At 27.2% G+C, this 17,445-nt stretch overlaps 1 protein-coding gene across 1 annotated transcript in view; it reads left to right on the top strand.

Moving 5' to 3' along the window:
• Positions 1 to 2,332: 2,332 nt before the first annotated feature.
• The window catches only part of LOC113549659, a 39,812-nt gene continuing 24,699 nt past the window's right edge, over positions 2,333 to 17,445 (top strand). The window contains exon 1 of the mRNA XM_026951057.1: positions 2,333 to 2,554. Within this exon, the coding sequence (XP_026806858.1) occupies positions 2,536 to 2,554 (19 nt within the window). The 5' untranslated portion in view covers positions 2,333 to 2,535. The remainder of the gene's footprint in view (positions 2,555 to 17,445) is intronic.

The raw sequence follows: 17,445 nt of genomic DNA, 5'->3' as shown, positions 1-17,445 counted from the left end.
ATAAAAAAATCAAAACGAGAGTTTTTATAAACAAAGGTTCTAGGTATTGTTTTTAATTGTTTTATAATTCCTCCACGCTTTAAAATATAAAATAAAATACCTTTAAAACAATTGAGTTCGGGCTGTGTAATCCTGTTTTCGTTAGTATGCTACGGGTTAAAGGGAGATATCAATTTTTTTGTAATTTCATCACTGTTAATAATTTGCACGGCGTTGATAATTTAATTGTGTGCTGCACGTTTGGCGTTTAAATTTTAAAACTTAATTGACGATATAATTAATGGTATAATATTAATATGATAAGGCATATTTATTATTGTCGTGTAAGTGTGTAACTGCAATATACGATGTACCTATAAACCATCATAGTTTATGTATACAAGGTAATTCACCAAGCATGTTCACCCTCAATTTTTCCTTTACTTATAAATTTATAAAAATTCTGAATTTTGGAATTTTTAAATATACTTAAAAAGTAAAAACCACATTTTCAAATTATAGAGGTTGTTTGTATTACTTAATGAGTGTCCTTTAGCAATAAAACTTCTGCTTTTCAATAAAATGACAACTCCCATTTTATATAGTACATTTTTTATTGGATAATTCAGTTTTGAAAAATTTGATATGTTCAAAATTCAAACGAGTTATTTTTAACTTTGTATTCGATTGATAATGTGAGTTCATGATATAATGTTTTCCATTTAAAATGGCCAGAGTATAATAAATACTACATCCAATATTACAATTATTTTATTTATTTAGTGGGTTTAAATTTTAAATCATGATACGCCTAATTTAAAATTTTAACGAGGTGTTTCCCAGTTATTAAAAAAGTTAATATTAAGGATAATAATCCTTAATTTAATATAATCTAATCTAAAATAAATATAATATTATACTTAGACCATTTTTATATATTATAATGATTTTGATAGAATTTTTTTAATTATTAATTACTATAATATTGTCAGTTGCCTAATATAGTTCCCATATTTTCCAAACTAAGGGAAAACTTTTACAAAGTTAAGCAACTCAAAAACTACTTGTAAAAATTTTGATTTTATACTTAAAAATATTTTATAAAATTATCCATTAATTTATTAGTGTAAAATGGTATTTTAATTTAAAACAACAGAAGTTTGTATATACTCCTTAGATAGAAGAAAAAAATCTCATGAATTTGAAAATATGGTCTTTTAGTATACTACATTTTAATAATTTATTTAAAAAAACCAGATTTTCAATAACCGCACTGTTGAAGAAGAATAAAGGGGTTAGTATACTTGGTAAATCACCTTGTATATAAATAATACAATAGTCCCCATCCGACAAATTACTCAACACGTACTGATTACCTATATTATGTGTGCTATTGTTATAAATTATCATCGACAACACTGCGCAGTCAATCACTATATAATATTACATTATACTTTATATAATGGTTATATTGCAGTATTTGCAGATCATCGGCGTTGTCAGAAGTCGTATCTTAATATCTTAATATTATTATTAAGTAAGTAGGTATTGATAATATATGATATATTACCTTTATTTATCAATAATATTAAATTACAACTATTAGGGGGACATTTTCAAACTTCACTCCTTAACCAGCTTAATCACAATATTCAAATATTGCACTCAATCTAGTCATTGTATTAGAGAACTTATAAATATTCGTTTTTGTTGAAAATTACACGTGCCATGTGCATATGCGATTTAGTATAACGATGCCGTCATTATACGACGTTGCTAGTCGTTGCTAAAAAAAATATATTTTTATATTATCACATTTAAATTATTGCTACACTTAATTGTTATAGTGAGAAAAATTATTAACTCCAGTTATTAAAAATACAATTTATTCTTCCGAGTATCGTTTGTAATTATTTGTGAGTAAATATAAGCTTTTTGCTGTGAAATGAATAAAATTCGAACTCTTTTGAACCGGAGTACAATAATAATTCGACCATAACTTTTTCCCGAGTGATGGCATTCGACAAAAATAAATACAATTTGACCTTATATACACTTTTAAGGGTAGGTATAGATGTTTCGATTGTATTTAAACATAAATATATAATGATATCGTTGTCCGACGACATAATCGACGTGCATCAATATAATATACTATTATAATTTATATTATTATTATTATAAAACAGTGCGCGCGGATAATATCGGTGTTGGAGAAATAATAATAATATGATCAAGATATATTATAATAATAATATAGGTGGTGGTCGCCGTGGCGCCGGAGTAGGGCCACACGCGGTCGGTTCAAACGCGCCCAGACAACGGCGAACCAGTTTCAATACGGCCGGTCCGCGGTCCGGTGCAGTTGGCGTGCGCGCAGTTTCGGTGCGAGTGCAATTATTATAGGTATTATATTTACGTGTGCGTACAGTTTTCGCGGTGCTTCGCCGTTTTCACATAATATTTTCTCGGTTTTTTTCATTTCTTCAATTGTTCGTGTGCCAATTCGAAGAACATGACTACACCATTCGGCGTGACTTCACGTTCGATTTTTAAATGTTTCTAAGAGAACATGGTGAGTGTTAAATTTTTCGACCATAATTTTATTTCATAACAACATTATGATGCGTTTTAAGCTTTTTGACCACACCACACTGTAGCAGCTTAGGTACTTTTGTACATATTTATGTATAAATGCATTAATTGTACGACCTACTCACTTGCCTACTTACACACGTCCTACGACGGAGTATAATAGTGTAGCATTTGGAAATTAGCCAATTGTTGGCATGGTTTGTAGGTAATTAAATTAAATTACCTACGAACCGCGGTAATTACCGCGGTGAATATGAATATTTTCCCTTCAACGAAGCTACAAAACTACCACATTCGGCCGGCCGCTTGCTCATGAATTGCACCCGCAGCTGCTATATTATGTACCAAAATGTTATGTGTGTATTATGCATATTGCATATGATATGTTATTGATATACAACCGATTACTCTTGTTTATAATCATATACAGCTCTTGAGAGCCGGGATAAGAAATTTATAGTTTGGATAACGTTTATTTTTCCTCTGTTCAATTATTTATGTTATTATGTATGAGGCTTCATTATAATATAGTTTAACGCATTTCTCTAAAATCTTATTCATTTTTAAATAATTTTTACTTACTTGAGTAAGATTTAAAATAGTTTAAACATTCCATTTGTAGACTCTTAAACGCTTAATAATTTTTTAAAAATATTTTATACCCAACGAATACTATCAAAATTGTTTTATCTTTTAAATACTAACGTACAAACTGTATTCGAATGGTTGAATGATTTGTCTTATTGTTTTTTTAAGAGTCGTACATTTTTGATAGTGTTCACCTCTTATATTTAAAAAAAAAACTTTTTTTAAATTGTTCATTTGTTTTTCAGTACAATATTAATATATTCTTGATATTTTTGTAATTAACTATCATTGCACAGATTCATAGAATTTAAGCATGATAAAAGTTTTATCTAAAAACTCGTTAAAAATTAATTTGAATTAAAAGCAACCCTGTGGATATAAATACATTAGTACCGACGATACAGATGCAAAGGTTTTGAAAGTTTTATAAGAAATTTATAAAGATTACATAAAATCACTTTTAATATAAATTAATAGGAGAAAAAAATACGCCTAAAAAATATATTTTAATTTTCAACTTTAAATTAAATATAAATAATATCTTTTCTATCGTTCGTATTTATACAACATTTTGTAAATAAAAAAATGAAAATAAAAATTAATCATGATTATAGCTTTACAAAATACGAGTACAATATATATATATGTGTTCATTTTGGTCCCTTTTTAATAAATAATAAGCAATATATGTATCCTATTTATTTCGGGCCAAATAGTTTATACAGTTATTACAAAGATACAATGGACGGTTGACGGTATGTGTCTTATATACCCACGTTTAAATTTTGAGATAATGTGTATACTCGATGAATGACAAGTTGAATGACCTATTCGAGTATACCCACATCAAGATTATCAATAAAAGTTTGCTAGCAGGTTTTCATTGGCCAAAAAATGTTTAAACAAACACTGCATATGCAATGGATGTAAAAAGAATAAATGTCTTGTTATTTAATAAAAATTAATACTCATCTCTTCCATTATTATTTGCTTTTTTTATTAGAATAATATATACTGCAATTTTTTTTTACTTTTTATGATTTTATGAATATTTAATGAGAGCTTTGTTCTTAAGTGATTACCTGGACTGTGCATTTATTACATTATTCGTAGGTACCTATTGTTTTTTGTTTGCTACTATATAACAGACAATTTTGGTCGACATTTGTAAAAGATATAATGTTAATAATGTTGAATTTACTATTCCAAAGGTATTATAAAACTTCACTATCACACCGTTATTTCGTATTTTTACAATTTGTTTACGGTTCTCTAATTATTAATGAAAAAAACAGATAAAAATTATTTTTATAAAAATGTATTTATTTATTGTAACGCCGTATAATATAATTTTTTTTCTATTCTATACCTCAGCTTGACCAACACTCGTGAATTCGTGATGCTCTTTGGATCTATCATAGGTACATAATTTAAATATTAGTGATTTAGAAAATAATTTGAACCACAGAAAAAAATTGTGTATGCATGTACATACATTTTTTTTTAAATATTCTTATAATATAATAGAATATATTTTTTGTCTTTTTTATCAATTTATAAGTTACCGATTACTTAGTTATGATTAGAGTTTCCTGGTTTTTTATTAGTTATATTACATTAGCTATAACATAATGCCTATATTATATTGATAGAAATACAGTGCATAGCAGCCAATAAATTACGTATTTTTTTCTTTTAAACACAATACTTAAGGTAAAAATTTTCTTATTGAGATTTTCATGCGTTCACTAAGCTTTTGCTAAGTCATCAGTGAAAAACCCAAATGAATAATTGCTCATATTTAGTTATATAAAAATACGTAAGGTGTTAGAATAATAAATAAATTGCATGCATACATTTTTCTCCGAGAAAATTACATTTGTATGTTAATTTGTGCAGTGTTAAAATGTCCAGTGGAAAAAAAAAAGAACGATAACGATGATCATATTTGTAAAAACAGATTAATATCTTTAATATATGAACGATAAAATCGTAACCGTGTACCGGACTCACATTGTATTACATAGTATTATATGTTTGCGTAGGCTTAGAGTGTTAAGTCTTGTCAGTATAAATATATATAAATACACGACGATTTAGTAATTTACGTCATATAATATAATATACATATTGTATTAATATGTATGTGTGTACGCGTACATGAAATATTAATTGTTATTGACGTAGAAGATTGTATCGACCGAGCAACGTCAATCGCTAAATAAAGTAAAACCCTTTTCGTCGGACCACGTCATTATGCCACTTTGATGGACGGAAAATTAACTTCCTGTGTGATGTTTTTAAGCGTCTTGTCATAGAACGATGATTGATGGTATATCGCGGAGACCTTTGTGATGGACCTTTTAAAAATGTCGTCCGATAATAGCCATACATACACGAATCGCATTGATGTAAAATGCATCAATGCAATTTACAAGATGTAATACCATCGGTATATAGGTATACTGTGTTAGTCTTATAATATTATTTTTTTCAATACGTGACACATGAGTGCATCATCACATACGACGTGGGCCATAAAGATTTTAAAAACGGATATATATTCATATATATACACATTATATTATTAATTGGCTGTCGAGATAAGTGACATTTTCAATACGATATACGGAGAACAATAAAATAAAAACACCGTATTGGTGAACGAATCGAATTATAGACCGACGGATGTCCGAATATTGTTGTGCACTATAATATTTATGATGCATATATATGCGCGTTATACGTATACACGCCGGTGAAGCGTAGGTGCAACCGCCTCCCGTGCGGACGAGCGGTTTTTTTTTCGTGCACAACGCCTCTGCGCCACTTTTGACCGCCAAACAAATATACATAGGTACAGGCGGTACAGCCATGAGCTATAGTTGTAGATACCTATACAAATATAATATACCTCATCTAGGATAATGGAAAATCAATTACGTCGGACGAGGCGGGCAGTGTACGAGTTGATCCGAATCCCGAGAGCATTCGCACGCGGTATGCGAAAGGCCACTTCGTTATTCCATCCCAGCGTGATATAATATATAACATTATAATAGAAGTATATTATTGTGCTATATTGTTTCGTTGAAGATATAGATTTTCATACGTAGGTTCAACAGAGTGTTCATGACCGAAACGGGTGCACGTACGACGAGGGATCGTTTCTCCGCGAAAATTATCAGCAGCCAAATTCTTAACTAAATTTAACTTTTAATTTTTATCAGTTTATCGAGGGATAAGTTTTTAGTGTTTTTACTTATTTCATAATAATAAGAGGTGCTTAAAAATATTTCGAACGGATACTATTTCATGATTTCAGGTCGATAAAAAATATGTAATCTATAATAAAACTAAGTTTAGAATGATTTAATTTTTATTAAAATTAAAACGTCGACAGTTAAAAGCCAAATAAATAATAAGTTTAAAAAAATACTTTTAATAAACTAATTGTTTTATCAATATTTTCTTGGTTATTTAAATTAATAATTAGAACTGAATTCCTCAAATGTATTAAATAAATCTTGTAAATTTTGCATTATATTTTTTTCTGTTTTATATATTGTAATAATATTATTGCATTATTACACGCTAACTACCTATTGTCTATATTAATTAATGATTGTTTATTTAAAGTTATTTAATCATGTACCATCATAATACGTAAAAAGCAACGAAAAGTGAAAACAATAATATTACAACTTGTTTGTACTTCTGAGTATCAGAACTCGTTAACTTCCTCTTAATTATAGTTTGGTAAAACCATAGAAACAATAATTGAAATCATTAATTTTAATTGGTAACTTTTGTACTTTTGTACACAGAAAAGTTTTGATTTTCACCCACCATTAACGCTGTATTGCACCGACCTTAAAGTTCAGTTATGGTCCAAAAACGCCTTATCACCCAACGAAAGATATCTTTAACTATTATCTTTTTAATTTTTACAAAAATACAATTTGAGTTCGCGTAATCACATCATAGGAAATCGACTTAAAGGTTAAACTCGAATATTTAAATATTGTGTACAACGTACCTACATCAGTAATATAGTAGTACCTACGAGTGCAATTTTGTCACTGTTACCCATTTACATATTATTATCATTCATACTCACATTATACATAATATAATATAATATTAATACCATACAAAGATAGCTAGACGAAACGTTTTATTCCGGTTTCTGGCTCGTGTGCTTGACGTGACACTATTGTTTGTAGAGAATATACTTTAAATTATTACATATTGTACTTAATTCAAAACGAATGGTTCGTGACTGTCGCGTCAGTTATTTACTATAATACGTATAAAATGAAAATAGTTTATTATTTTATATTTCTTATTATACACATGTATTTAATTTTTTCTTTTAGTATTCTTTGTAAATAAATATAAATTACGTAAATCGTAACATTTTCTATTTTGATTATCACAATAATTGTATTACTATAATAGTAGTGATTCCAATGGTGATGACTTACGTGTAATTTTTAATATAACAGTTTAATCAGCATTATCTCAAGCTATTCTATTTAACATATTATAATAAATCACACATAGTTTTAAATATATTTTTTTTTAAGTGTTTGATTCTTCTATATTTTTATACTTAGATTCCTATATAGTATATATTATTATGTATTGTTACAAAATACAATATATTTAAACGAGAAAAATTATGATTTATAAATTTTAATAAATAATTTGTATGAAATACAAAAATGACATAAATATGGTTAAGTAAATGTTAAATAAAAATAAATTGATAATGTTATTTAAATTATTTTTTTTATAAAAGTTATTTCAATTGTTGAATTATATAAAAAGTATAAATAATATAAAATAATATTTACTACTTTATTATTATGTAATCTAAAGTCATGATTACTAGAAGGCAGAAATATAGGTGGGTACACAACTATTAACTATAGCATTATTATGATCGTGCCATAACAATAAACTGCATTGATTCTCTTTGAATGAAGGTACAAAAAAAAAAAACGCTAGGTGCAATAACGCGTAATTATCACAATAATATTATGTAAAGCGTTTGTGAAATGCAATTAATCTATTAAATTAGATACCTATGTATTTTATATTGTTTTCTAGTCACTTAAGATTTTTTAATGTGTTTTTTTTTCTATAATTTTTATATATATACGTCATGTAGTATAGATGTAACATTATTTTAAACCATTTTAAATGAACAAAAGTAATTGGTTAAATTCCATTTATTTTATTTGATATAGATTTTTCTTAATTTAATTTTTAAATAACTTCTTGAATTAATAATATGGAATTGATTATGGAAATGATAGACATTATTTATAGGATATTTACTATATGTATTATAATAATCAAATAGTTTAAAAGTGATAATGGGGCAAGAAGATGTGGGTAATGCCTTACATTTAAATCGACAGATTACATTAATAAATTAATTGCAATAATATATTATTATAGATACACTACATGTACTAAAACTTATGAGAATAATCTATATGATAGCCACCACATTTATATGAAATGTTATCACGTAAATAAGTACATTTAAAAAAAATATATTACATATATATTATTTTTTAAGAAATTTAACTTTTTCATTATTAACCATTAAACATTATTGAAAAGATATTTTAAGGCATAATTGCACACACAAATTAATTTTTTTTTATTTATTAATTTATAATATTTTTTTAACAGTTTTTAACACTTAAGTATTCACCTAACGACCTTAAAATCATGTTTAATAGCTTATAACTGGCTTGAATCGGTGTTTCCGTTCCAATGTTTCTACAAAGAGCGAGTAAAAAAATACTATGTAGTTAACACGTTGGTCTCATAACAAGTAAAAACGATCAAAAATCTGATCATATAAGTGAGTATACGTTATTTAGTATCCACTAGTAGTAGTACCTATATGCAAGCCCTGAGGGAATATGATAATGTTGATTTGCCAATTAGCGTCTAACGTAAGATTATACCGGTCTTGTTAATATAAAATAGGAAAAATACAATATATATAATTTTCCAAGGTCTACAAAATTCTTGGACGTTTTACAGTATAATAATACATTGAATTCACATGAAATTGATATAATTGGATGATCGACCAATCATCGATTCAAATCGAGCACGATTAGTTGTATGCTAATAGAATTTCATCTATAATGAAAAAAAAAAATAATCTTGAAGTTTGCTTTAAATGGTCGATTGTCTCATTTTTTTTTTACAATACATACTGAATACATAATATAATAGATAAACATTTAACTAAAATACAATAGATCGTATTTTATTGTCCTCTAATGCCCTTCGAATAGCGACATTAGGAAAGACACTATAAACCCGATTAATCAGATATCATATAGAAAATCGTTAAGAATATTCATGACAATGACTCAAAGTATTCGAAATAAAAAAAATGATGACTTACGGAAAAACTGTTTAGAAATAAATAATCATAATAATTTGTCAAGCAGTATAAGAAAATTAGGAAATAGTTTCGGTTCAATTTACAGTATAATATTACATTATGCGTACTTGTGGAAAATAGTGGTAAATGTAAAATATTTTATTTAAAACAACGAACAATGATTTTGAAATATTAAATTGATAGAACAAATTTTTACAAATGAAAACATAAATAATTAAGCAACTGTTCTAAAGAAGAAAAATTAACGATACAGTATTATTTTTTATTAGCAATAAAATAAATTACAATTTATTAAGCAATTATACATTTATATAAAAACCTAGATAAATTCATGAAGTTCCTTATTTTCATTGTTTTTAATATTGAACTGTATCAGTTTATTAGCTTATAGCTTTTTATTAATCAAGATATAAAAATAAAAAATTATAGTTATTTTATGTAGAAAAAAATGATACATTTTAATTGACATACATTTCTTTTTATGAATTTTATTTAAAAATAATTAAAATCTATTGCTATTCTTACTATTAAACTGTTATATTTTAATTTTATATAATATTATACATTTTATATTTTAATGTTGTCTAGAATAGTATTAATGTTATTATTATATAACCTATAATAACTTTTATATCATTAAATTAACTATTAAAAACTGTTCTTCACGTGAATTATAAATTTAAATTTAGATTTTTTACTTAAGAATATTATTGAATATTTTATATAAAGCATGAAAGTATTCTTTTTATCAAAACATGTACCTATGTAGACATTTTTCTCAAGTTTATAGCATTGCTATAAACAATATTTTAGGAATTATGATTTTTTTTTTTAAATTTAAGAGCGTATATTATGAACATTTATTTAAATAGGTACTCTGTTAAAACCAATGTATACCTACCTACTATGACCTATTCACTTATTTAATGTTCATAATAATTATATGCAGTAATACGGTAACGTAAAAACGGTTATCAATCATAATTTTGACAAATTAAAAAAAAAAATGTGCATACAAAACACATTTTTATATGTTTGTATAAATAAATTAGTATTTTTTTTTCTTATTTACTATATTATTTACTCAATTCTCATTCTGTTCGACAATCCACTCAGCTTTAGTTAGTTTTATTATACTTATATGACATCACTATAAAGCGCCTGCGTACTACTGCGAAACACATTAATTAGCAGGGTGGGCGTGCATTTCGTAGGATCGAGTTTATCTTTTAGCGTTTATGTAAATCAATATGGGTCTCCGACAAACCTACACAATGCTAACGGTACTACAAATATAATGTGTATATAATGTATTTATGTATACGATTTTTTTTTATAAAAGAATCTTGCACGTGTTCATAATGTAATTATGATATTCCGAAGTCGCGCGGGTCTGACGTCAGTCCACACCGCTTTGTTATACATATAATAAATAATAATGTATACCTATAAGTAAACAAAAACAGGACGCGTTGTCCACTGTACAGGTACCACCTATAATACTATTTATTAGGATACGATTGTGATTTTGCATCTTCATATTTGCCAAAGAAAAACAAGTGCATAATAATGATGACATAAACAGAAAACGTATTACTTGCCAAAACGGCATTTTCGTTAACAAATGAGTTATGACGCGAGTTTGCTAATAGCTGAAGTTTCAACGTTTTTGAATTTCGACTAACTGCTGTCAGCAGACACACCATTTAAACTTATCATACACACTCGAAATTGTGATAAAATTAATAGGAAAAGAATCCGTCAGACCTTCGGCACGGTTCATCATAAATTATTATAATAATGTCGCTGGACTCAGTAAATACTCGTATGTACAATATAACTTTACCTTTATGTAAGTAAATAAAAACAAGACATTGGTATTTCTGTATGCTATAAGTATACTAGGATGACTATAGTGATTCAATAGTGCAACATTTAATTTTTGTTTACCATTTGGTAACTGCTTATTTTTCAAATTGAAATCTTCAGCATTTCAAATAAGAAAATAATATTATCACAAAAATAAATATAACATCAACTATTTTCTGTAAATATTAAGTAATATTTATTTTTGAGCAATATTTATTAAATCTCGAGCAATTATTATTGAATTAATACAGTTATAATACGCATTTGTAGTTATAAGTATTTAAGAGAGTTACAAAGTTTGTAGTGACCTATAATAATTTTATTGTTTTTAAAGTAATATTACCTACATCAAATAAATTCTATTTTGTATTGTTGATAGAATATAAAGCATTTTATTACTATATAAATCTAATAAACTTCAATAGGAATGTAATTTTTTTTCAAATTATTATAGTAGTAAAACATATTGTGTCATTACTCACTTAATATTTAATGATGTTGAAAAATGCATTATTATTTATTTTATTAGTTAGCTTAGTCACGTACAAATAGTTTTAGAATTTCAATTTTAAATTCTATATTTCTATTTCACAAGCTTATAAGGTATTAGGTAGGTACTGTTAGTTTCAACTTTCAACTCATTTTAATATGAAATATTGGTAGCCGGTAGGTATTTTAAAGTCTTAAATAAGTTATTTATACTGTAACATTCATTTTTAGTAAGTATTCTAAACAATATACTTTGTTCGGTAAATTAGATTGCTTAAAATTTGTAGAGTCTAAAATTAATTAACAATATTTATTATTTGCTTATAGTAATTTAAACTTCAACAATAAGATAAAAATATTTTTAAAGTGATTTCTAGATAAGTTTCGTTTTAATACGAGTATACGGTTAAGGTTATTATATAATATTGGTAATTAATATATTCAGGAGTTAGTAAAAAAAAGGTACCAAAGTAACTTATTAGTAGACTTATTTGGTATTACGGTATAGTTGTAGTTAAGTTTGTTATAGAATATTGAGTAGTTTAAATACTTGCTATTCCAAGCACTTAAAGTATTGGCGTAACTTGGGGAAGGAGAAACTTGATTTTATGTCAGTAGAACTACAGATTAGACTTACTAAATGTGTAGTATAACGTAATATATTATGAGCTAAATTGTATGTTATATATTTTATGTTTATAGTCTGTACCTATATATAACTCGGATGATATAACTAGATGGGGTATCTATTATGACAATTTTAGATATTATATCAACATTTTTAAAAAGTTATTTGCTTAACAATTTACAGGATTCTTATTTGAAAATAATAAGTTAATAATTATTATGTATAACATTTTTCTATTCTTAATCGTTCAAAATATTTTAATTATCTGAATAAAAACTCTTATAAATCTAAAATACGTTTTCGATAATATTTTACTAATTAATAACGAAATACCAAAGGAGGTATTTGCTAGTTTCATTTCTTAGTGATAGGGGATCTTCCTTCAGGTCATGTTTATGACCTAGAAGTTAGACTTTAAGTTCTTTATAAAGGTTATTTGTATTTGTTGTGTACTTTTGTACAAAGGGCCGAAGAAATGTTGATATTTAGTGCAAATAAATAGATAGAAACGTTTGAATGGTTAAAGTGTTTGATAATTTTGCTATATTTCTACAAATTCTAATAACGTATACAACTTTACAAGTTTGATTAGGGTTTATTGATCGTGCATTTGTTATTAAGAGAAATTGTTAAGTGACTTAAAACGTATATGTATTTTTATTTATTTATCATTTCACTTTTAATTCGTTTTAAAACATAAATTGATTATTTTTTAAACTAATGACGATTTTTTTCTGAAACTCATAACATAATATTTTAACAATACCTAAATATATAATACACATTAATGAAAAAAAAATACATCGAAAAAATCAAAATTCACTTAATAATTGTTATTAAGTATGAATAAATTAAAATATTATTTCTTCTTATAACATTGTGACACGTCGATTGTGGTCCTTGGAAATTACTTAGTATTGTTTTGAAATGTACGACATATAATGTGGGAAGGTTAGTATAACGCTCCAACAGTAGTGACAATAAATCGAATTGCATTTACTTATTATTACGTTTACTTTGAGGAAATATAAACTCATATTGTGCATCATAAAAAGAACATTGGAAAAATTGTAAACAGTAGTAACATGACATAATACCATCACCGACGTCATTATTATTAAATACATCGAATAGGCATATATAACATATGCATTTTACGAACATGTACATACACACGTATTTACACATATAAATATATGTATTTAGTTTATATTTTAATTTCTATATAATATATTTTATATATGATGTCCTTGTCATGGTCGTCATTATGTATAATACATAAAATTGCGGAGGCGTTGTTCTATACAGTGTGCCTATATCACAGGCGTCAGGCCTGTATTTTACAGTCACATCATAGCACTATATACAGCTGATGTTGATCGTCTCCCTCGTGGACCGCACTATATGCGCACATTCGTATAATATTGTATTTTATTGTAATATAATTATTATAACATGCCGGATCGTCTACCTACACCTGTCACGCCCACCAGCGTCAATTTGCGTGCACATATTATACCTATCACAACCCGTGTGTTTTGCAGTCGAGTAATGGAGTGTAGTAATGTTTTTATTATTTAGATTTTGAGTAGGTACCTACACCGACCTTGAACGGCCTAAAGCTACCGAACTTGGACTACAAAATAATCATTGTCGACCAAGCGTACGGCCTACCATTATATTTTCTTACTGTACAATTTCCTTTACGGTATACGAATAATATATGCATAAGACAAAATGTAGGTACATAGCAACTTGTTTTAAAATGTTATCAATAAACGTTTTCACTACACTATAATACGTTATGAACTTATAACAGTTGTAACTTGTAAGTGTCAATATGTATTATACAAAACTGGTACACATTTGGCATGCATACAATTTATCATATACTCAATGGCTTCATTGATTCTTGGTTTCCGATTAACCAGATATCTATTGTAATTTTCAAGTAATGTATACATTATTCGTTGTAAAATAAATAATTTATATCATATCAAATCAAAAAGACGATATCAAGAAAAATCTAATCAATGTTTCCGCCTTGGGATTCGAAGAATCAAACAACTGATTTCAGTCAAACTTTCGTAAACAATTGCCAGTAAAAATATTTATACATAACCGTTAAAAGATACCTTTTACTTATAGAAATCTATAAAATGTATACGTAAAATATACAATACAGTATATAATACATAGTTATTAACGAAATTCGATTTTAATGCAGGGTTGAATACAATTTAATAATAAGTACTTTCATATTTTAGAAATGGAACTTGCCTATTCGTAATGGAAATTGTATACTGCCTGTACGTATTTCAATAAAAGAAATTTGCTTTTAAGAAAAAAATATTGTATCATATTACACGTACAGACTTTTATTGCACTGTTAAGTGAATAAAATAATTTTATTTGAAAAAAAATATTTTTATTAAGTTTCTATACAACAATAACTCATAACTTACTAGAAAAATTATATTGAAGAAACCACCATAATTCAAGACATTTAAAATGAAAGGACGATTGTATTCTCGAACAAAAACAATTATATACAAACTTGATTTTCTATGATATAATATATGACTGTTGTGAATCGTAATTGCTAATGTACATAATTGATTGCACAGTATTAACCATGTTACGTAGATTGCAAACCGGTGAAATTATAAATGTATCAGATTGGGTTAGGTTAGGTTTGTCCACACTTACGTTGACCTAACCAAACATAGAATGATTGAAGAAACGAGAAATATTATAAAATAGGAAATCATTCAAAAGTAAATGGCTAATACAGGCTACAGTGAAAAGTTGAAAACTAATCCATCTAATAATTTTTCACCCATTGTTTACAATAGTACCGTGGAAGGTTTTTTTTTTTTAATGTACCTACCTAAATAATTTATTTAAAATAATATACAAAACATTATGATTATGATTGAGTTGAGTACGTAAAAACGATAAGATAATAATTTCTCGAACTCTTATATGGTTTGACGAAATGGTTTTCGCAAATTACGAATAGATAGGTACTTATAATATATACGCAAGTACCATATATATTTACAGTACGTAACATATCTATATATATATATATATATTTATTATACGTGCAACGACGGTATTATATTATAACGTACATATGATATTCTACTTCATAGTCCATGTATATATCTATACACATCATATAAAATTGTCGATAGTTTCGCAATAATATATTCACAACATACGCGATGTCGATAGTTCCGTGTACAGACTATATAGGTAGGTAGTACAACGTACTTAGTATATGCACAGTGTAAATAACACATATTTTATACATCAGCTGTTGCGGTCGCGGATCGGAGCTAAAATCTTAACCCACGTGCAGAATACATGGCATAATATACGATATGTGGGACAACTGTGTTGCTGCAGTTTTCAGGGACGAACCCCGTGTTATTACAGTATAATATAATATTATAATACACGCGTGTGCATCTTTGTCTTAAACGCGCAATAGGCCCATCATATTACGTACACTTAAAAAACGCGTATAGATATAATACACGCACGCGTGACATTCATAAACGCCCATCCGTCTGCAGCAATCAACGGTTTCCGTTGGGTAGGCCGCGAGAGGTGGACAAATTTAATAGTTTTATTATTATCGTTATTGTAATACAATAATATAATATTATTATTATTTTGTCTTACAAAGCAAATTGTACCACACTCGGAAAATGACGCGGTTTTTCTTTCCTCCTTCTTTCCTCTCTCTTTCTCCGCACTTAATATATGAACATATTATATATTACATGCATTATGCAGTTACACCAAGGCCGAATGATATTATCCACTGGATCATCAACGCGTTAGGCGTGTGTATATAATGTGATATTTAAATCCATCGTAAAGATAACGCAAAACCATATAATATTATTGTATAGCTGCCGTATACGCGTGTTTAATATACGAACCTATAATTATACAATGATATTCGAGAAGCGTGAAATAGTTAAAGGAGGTTTTCAGCGATTTAGTAATCTGTAAAAATTACAGGTATACACCTGCCTACTGATGTCCACGATATAGTGTAAACTATATACATTAAATATAACCCGAATAGTTGATTTGATAACCTGTGCATACTGAATGTGTTTTAATAAGTTAGGTAAGTACATACATGTGTTGCGTAAATCTATTCTACGTATAAGAAATAAAACAGAAATTTTAACTCGTGTCATAAATGCGAGTAATTTTTTTTTTTTTATCTATGTAGAATATCTACAGCTTTTAATATTGTTTAAATAGTCAATTTTACAAAAATTAAACATGTATATCAACGCAAGATTTTAAATGAAGCGTTTGAGTGATTTCGTGATAAATAACGATAACTTGTCATTTGTATGTGTACGTGGTTGTTCGAAATCCGACGGAAAATACATTATATATGAGTATATTATACACCTATATAACAACTAATCCACGTATAGACTAACACCATTGCAGGCTGACGTATGCAGTACGTCAGAAGCAAATCAACTTAATATGCGACAAAGAACACACCATACAGGATTATGTCATGGCACGTATGACAAATGTCGAAGGAAAAAAATTTGTCCCCAAATTTGGTACGAAACCTTGAATGATTAAAGTCGTTCTTTTGTGACCGATTTAGTCAACAGGTAGCAAATAATATGTTTTATTTTTTTTATTTAGTACACTGCTACTAAAACCATAAAAACACTAAAACACATACAAAAATATAATAATTTATAAGTCGCACTTACTTGAGTATCGTTTTTTTAGTTTCAATGATAATATGTACTTCCAAGAGTTTTTCTTTCGCATTACTCCGTATTTCTCTGTTATTCGA

The sequence above is a fragment of the Rhopalosiphum maidis genome, chromosome 1 (genome assembly GCF_003676215.2).
Source record: "Rhopalosiphum maidis isolate BTI-1 chromosome 1, ASM367621v3, whole genome shotgun sequence".
NCBI classification, from domain to species: domain Eukaryota; kingdom Metazoa; phylum Arthropoda; class Insecta; order Hemiptera; family Aphididae; genus Rhopalosiphum; species Rhopalosiphum maidis.
Note: the sequence above shows the minus strand (reverse complement) of the source record. Positions and strands in the feature narration are given on the sequence as shown.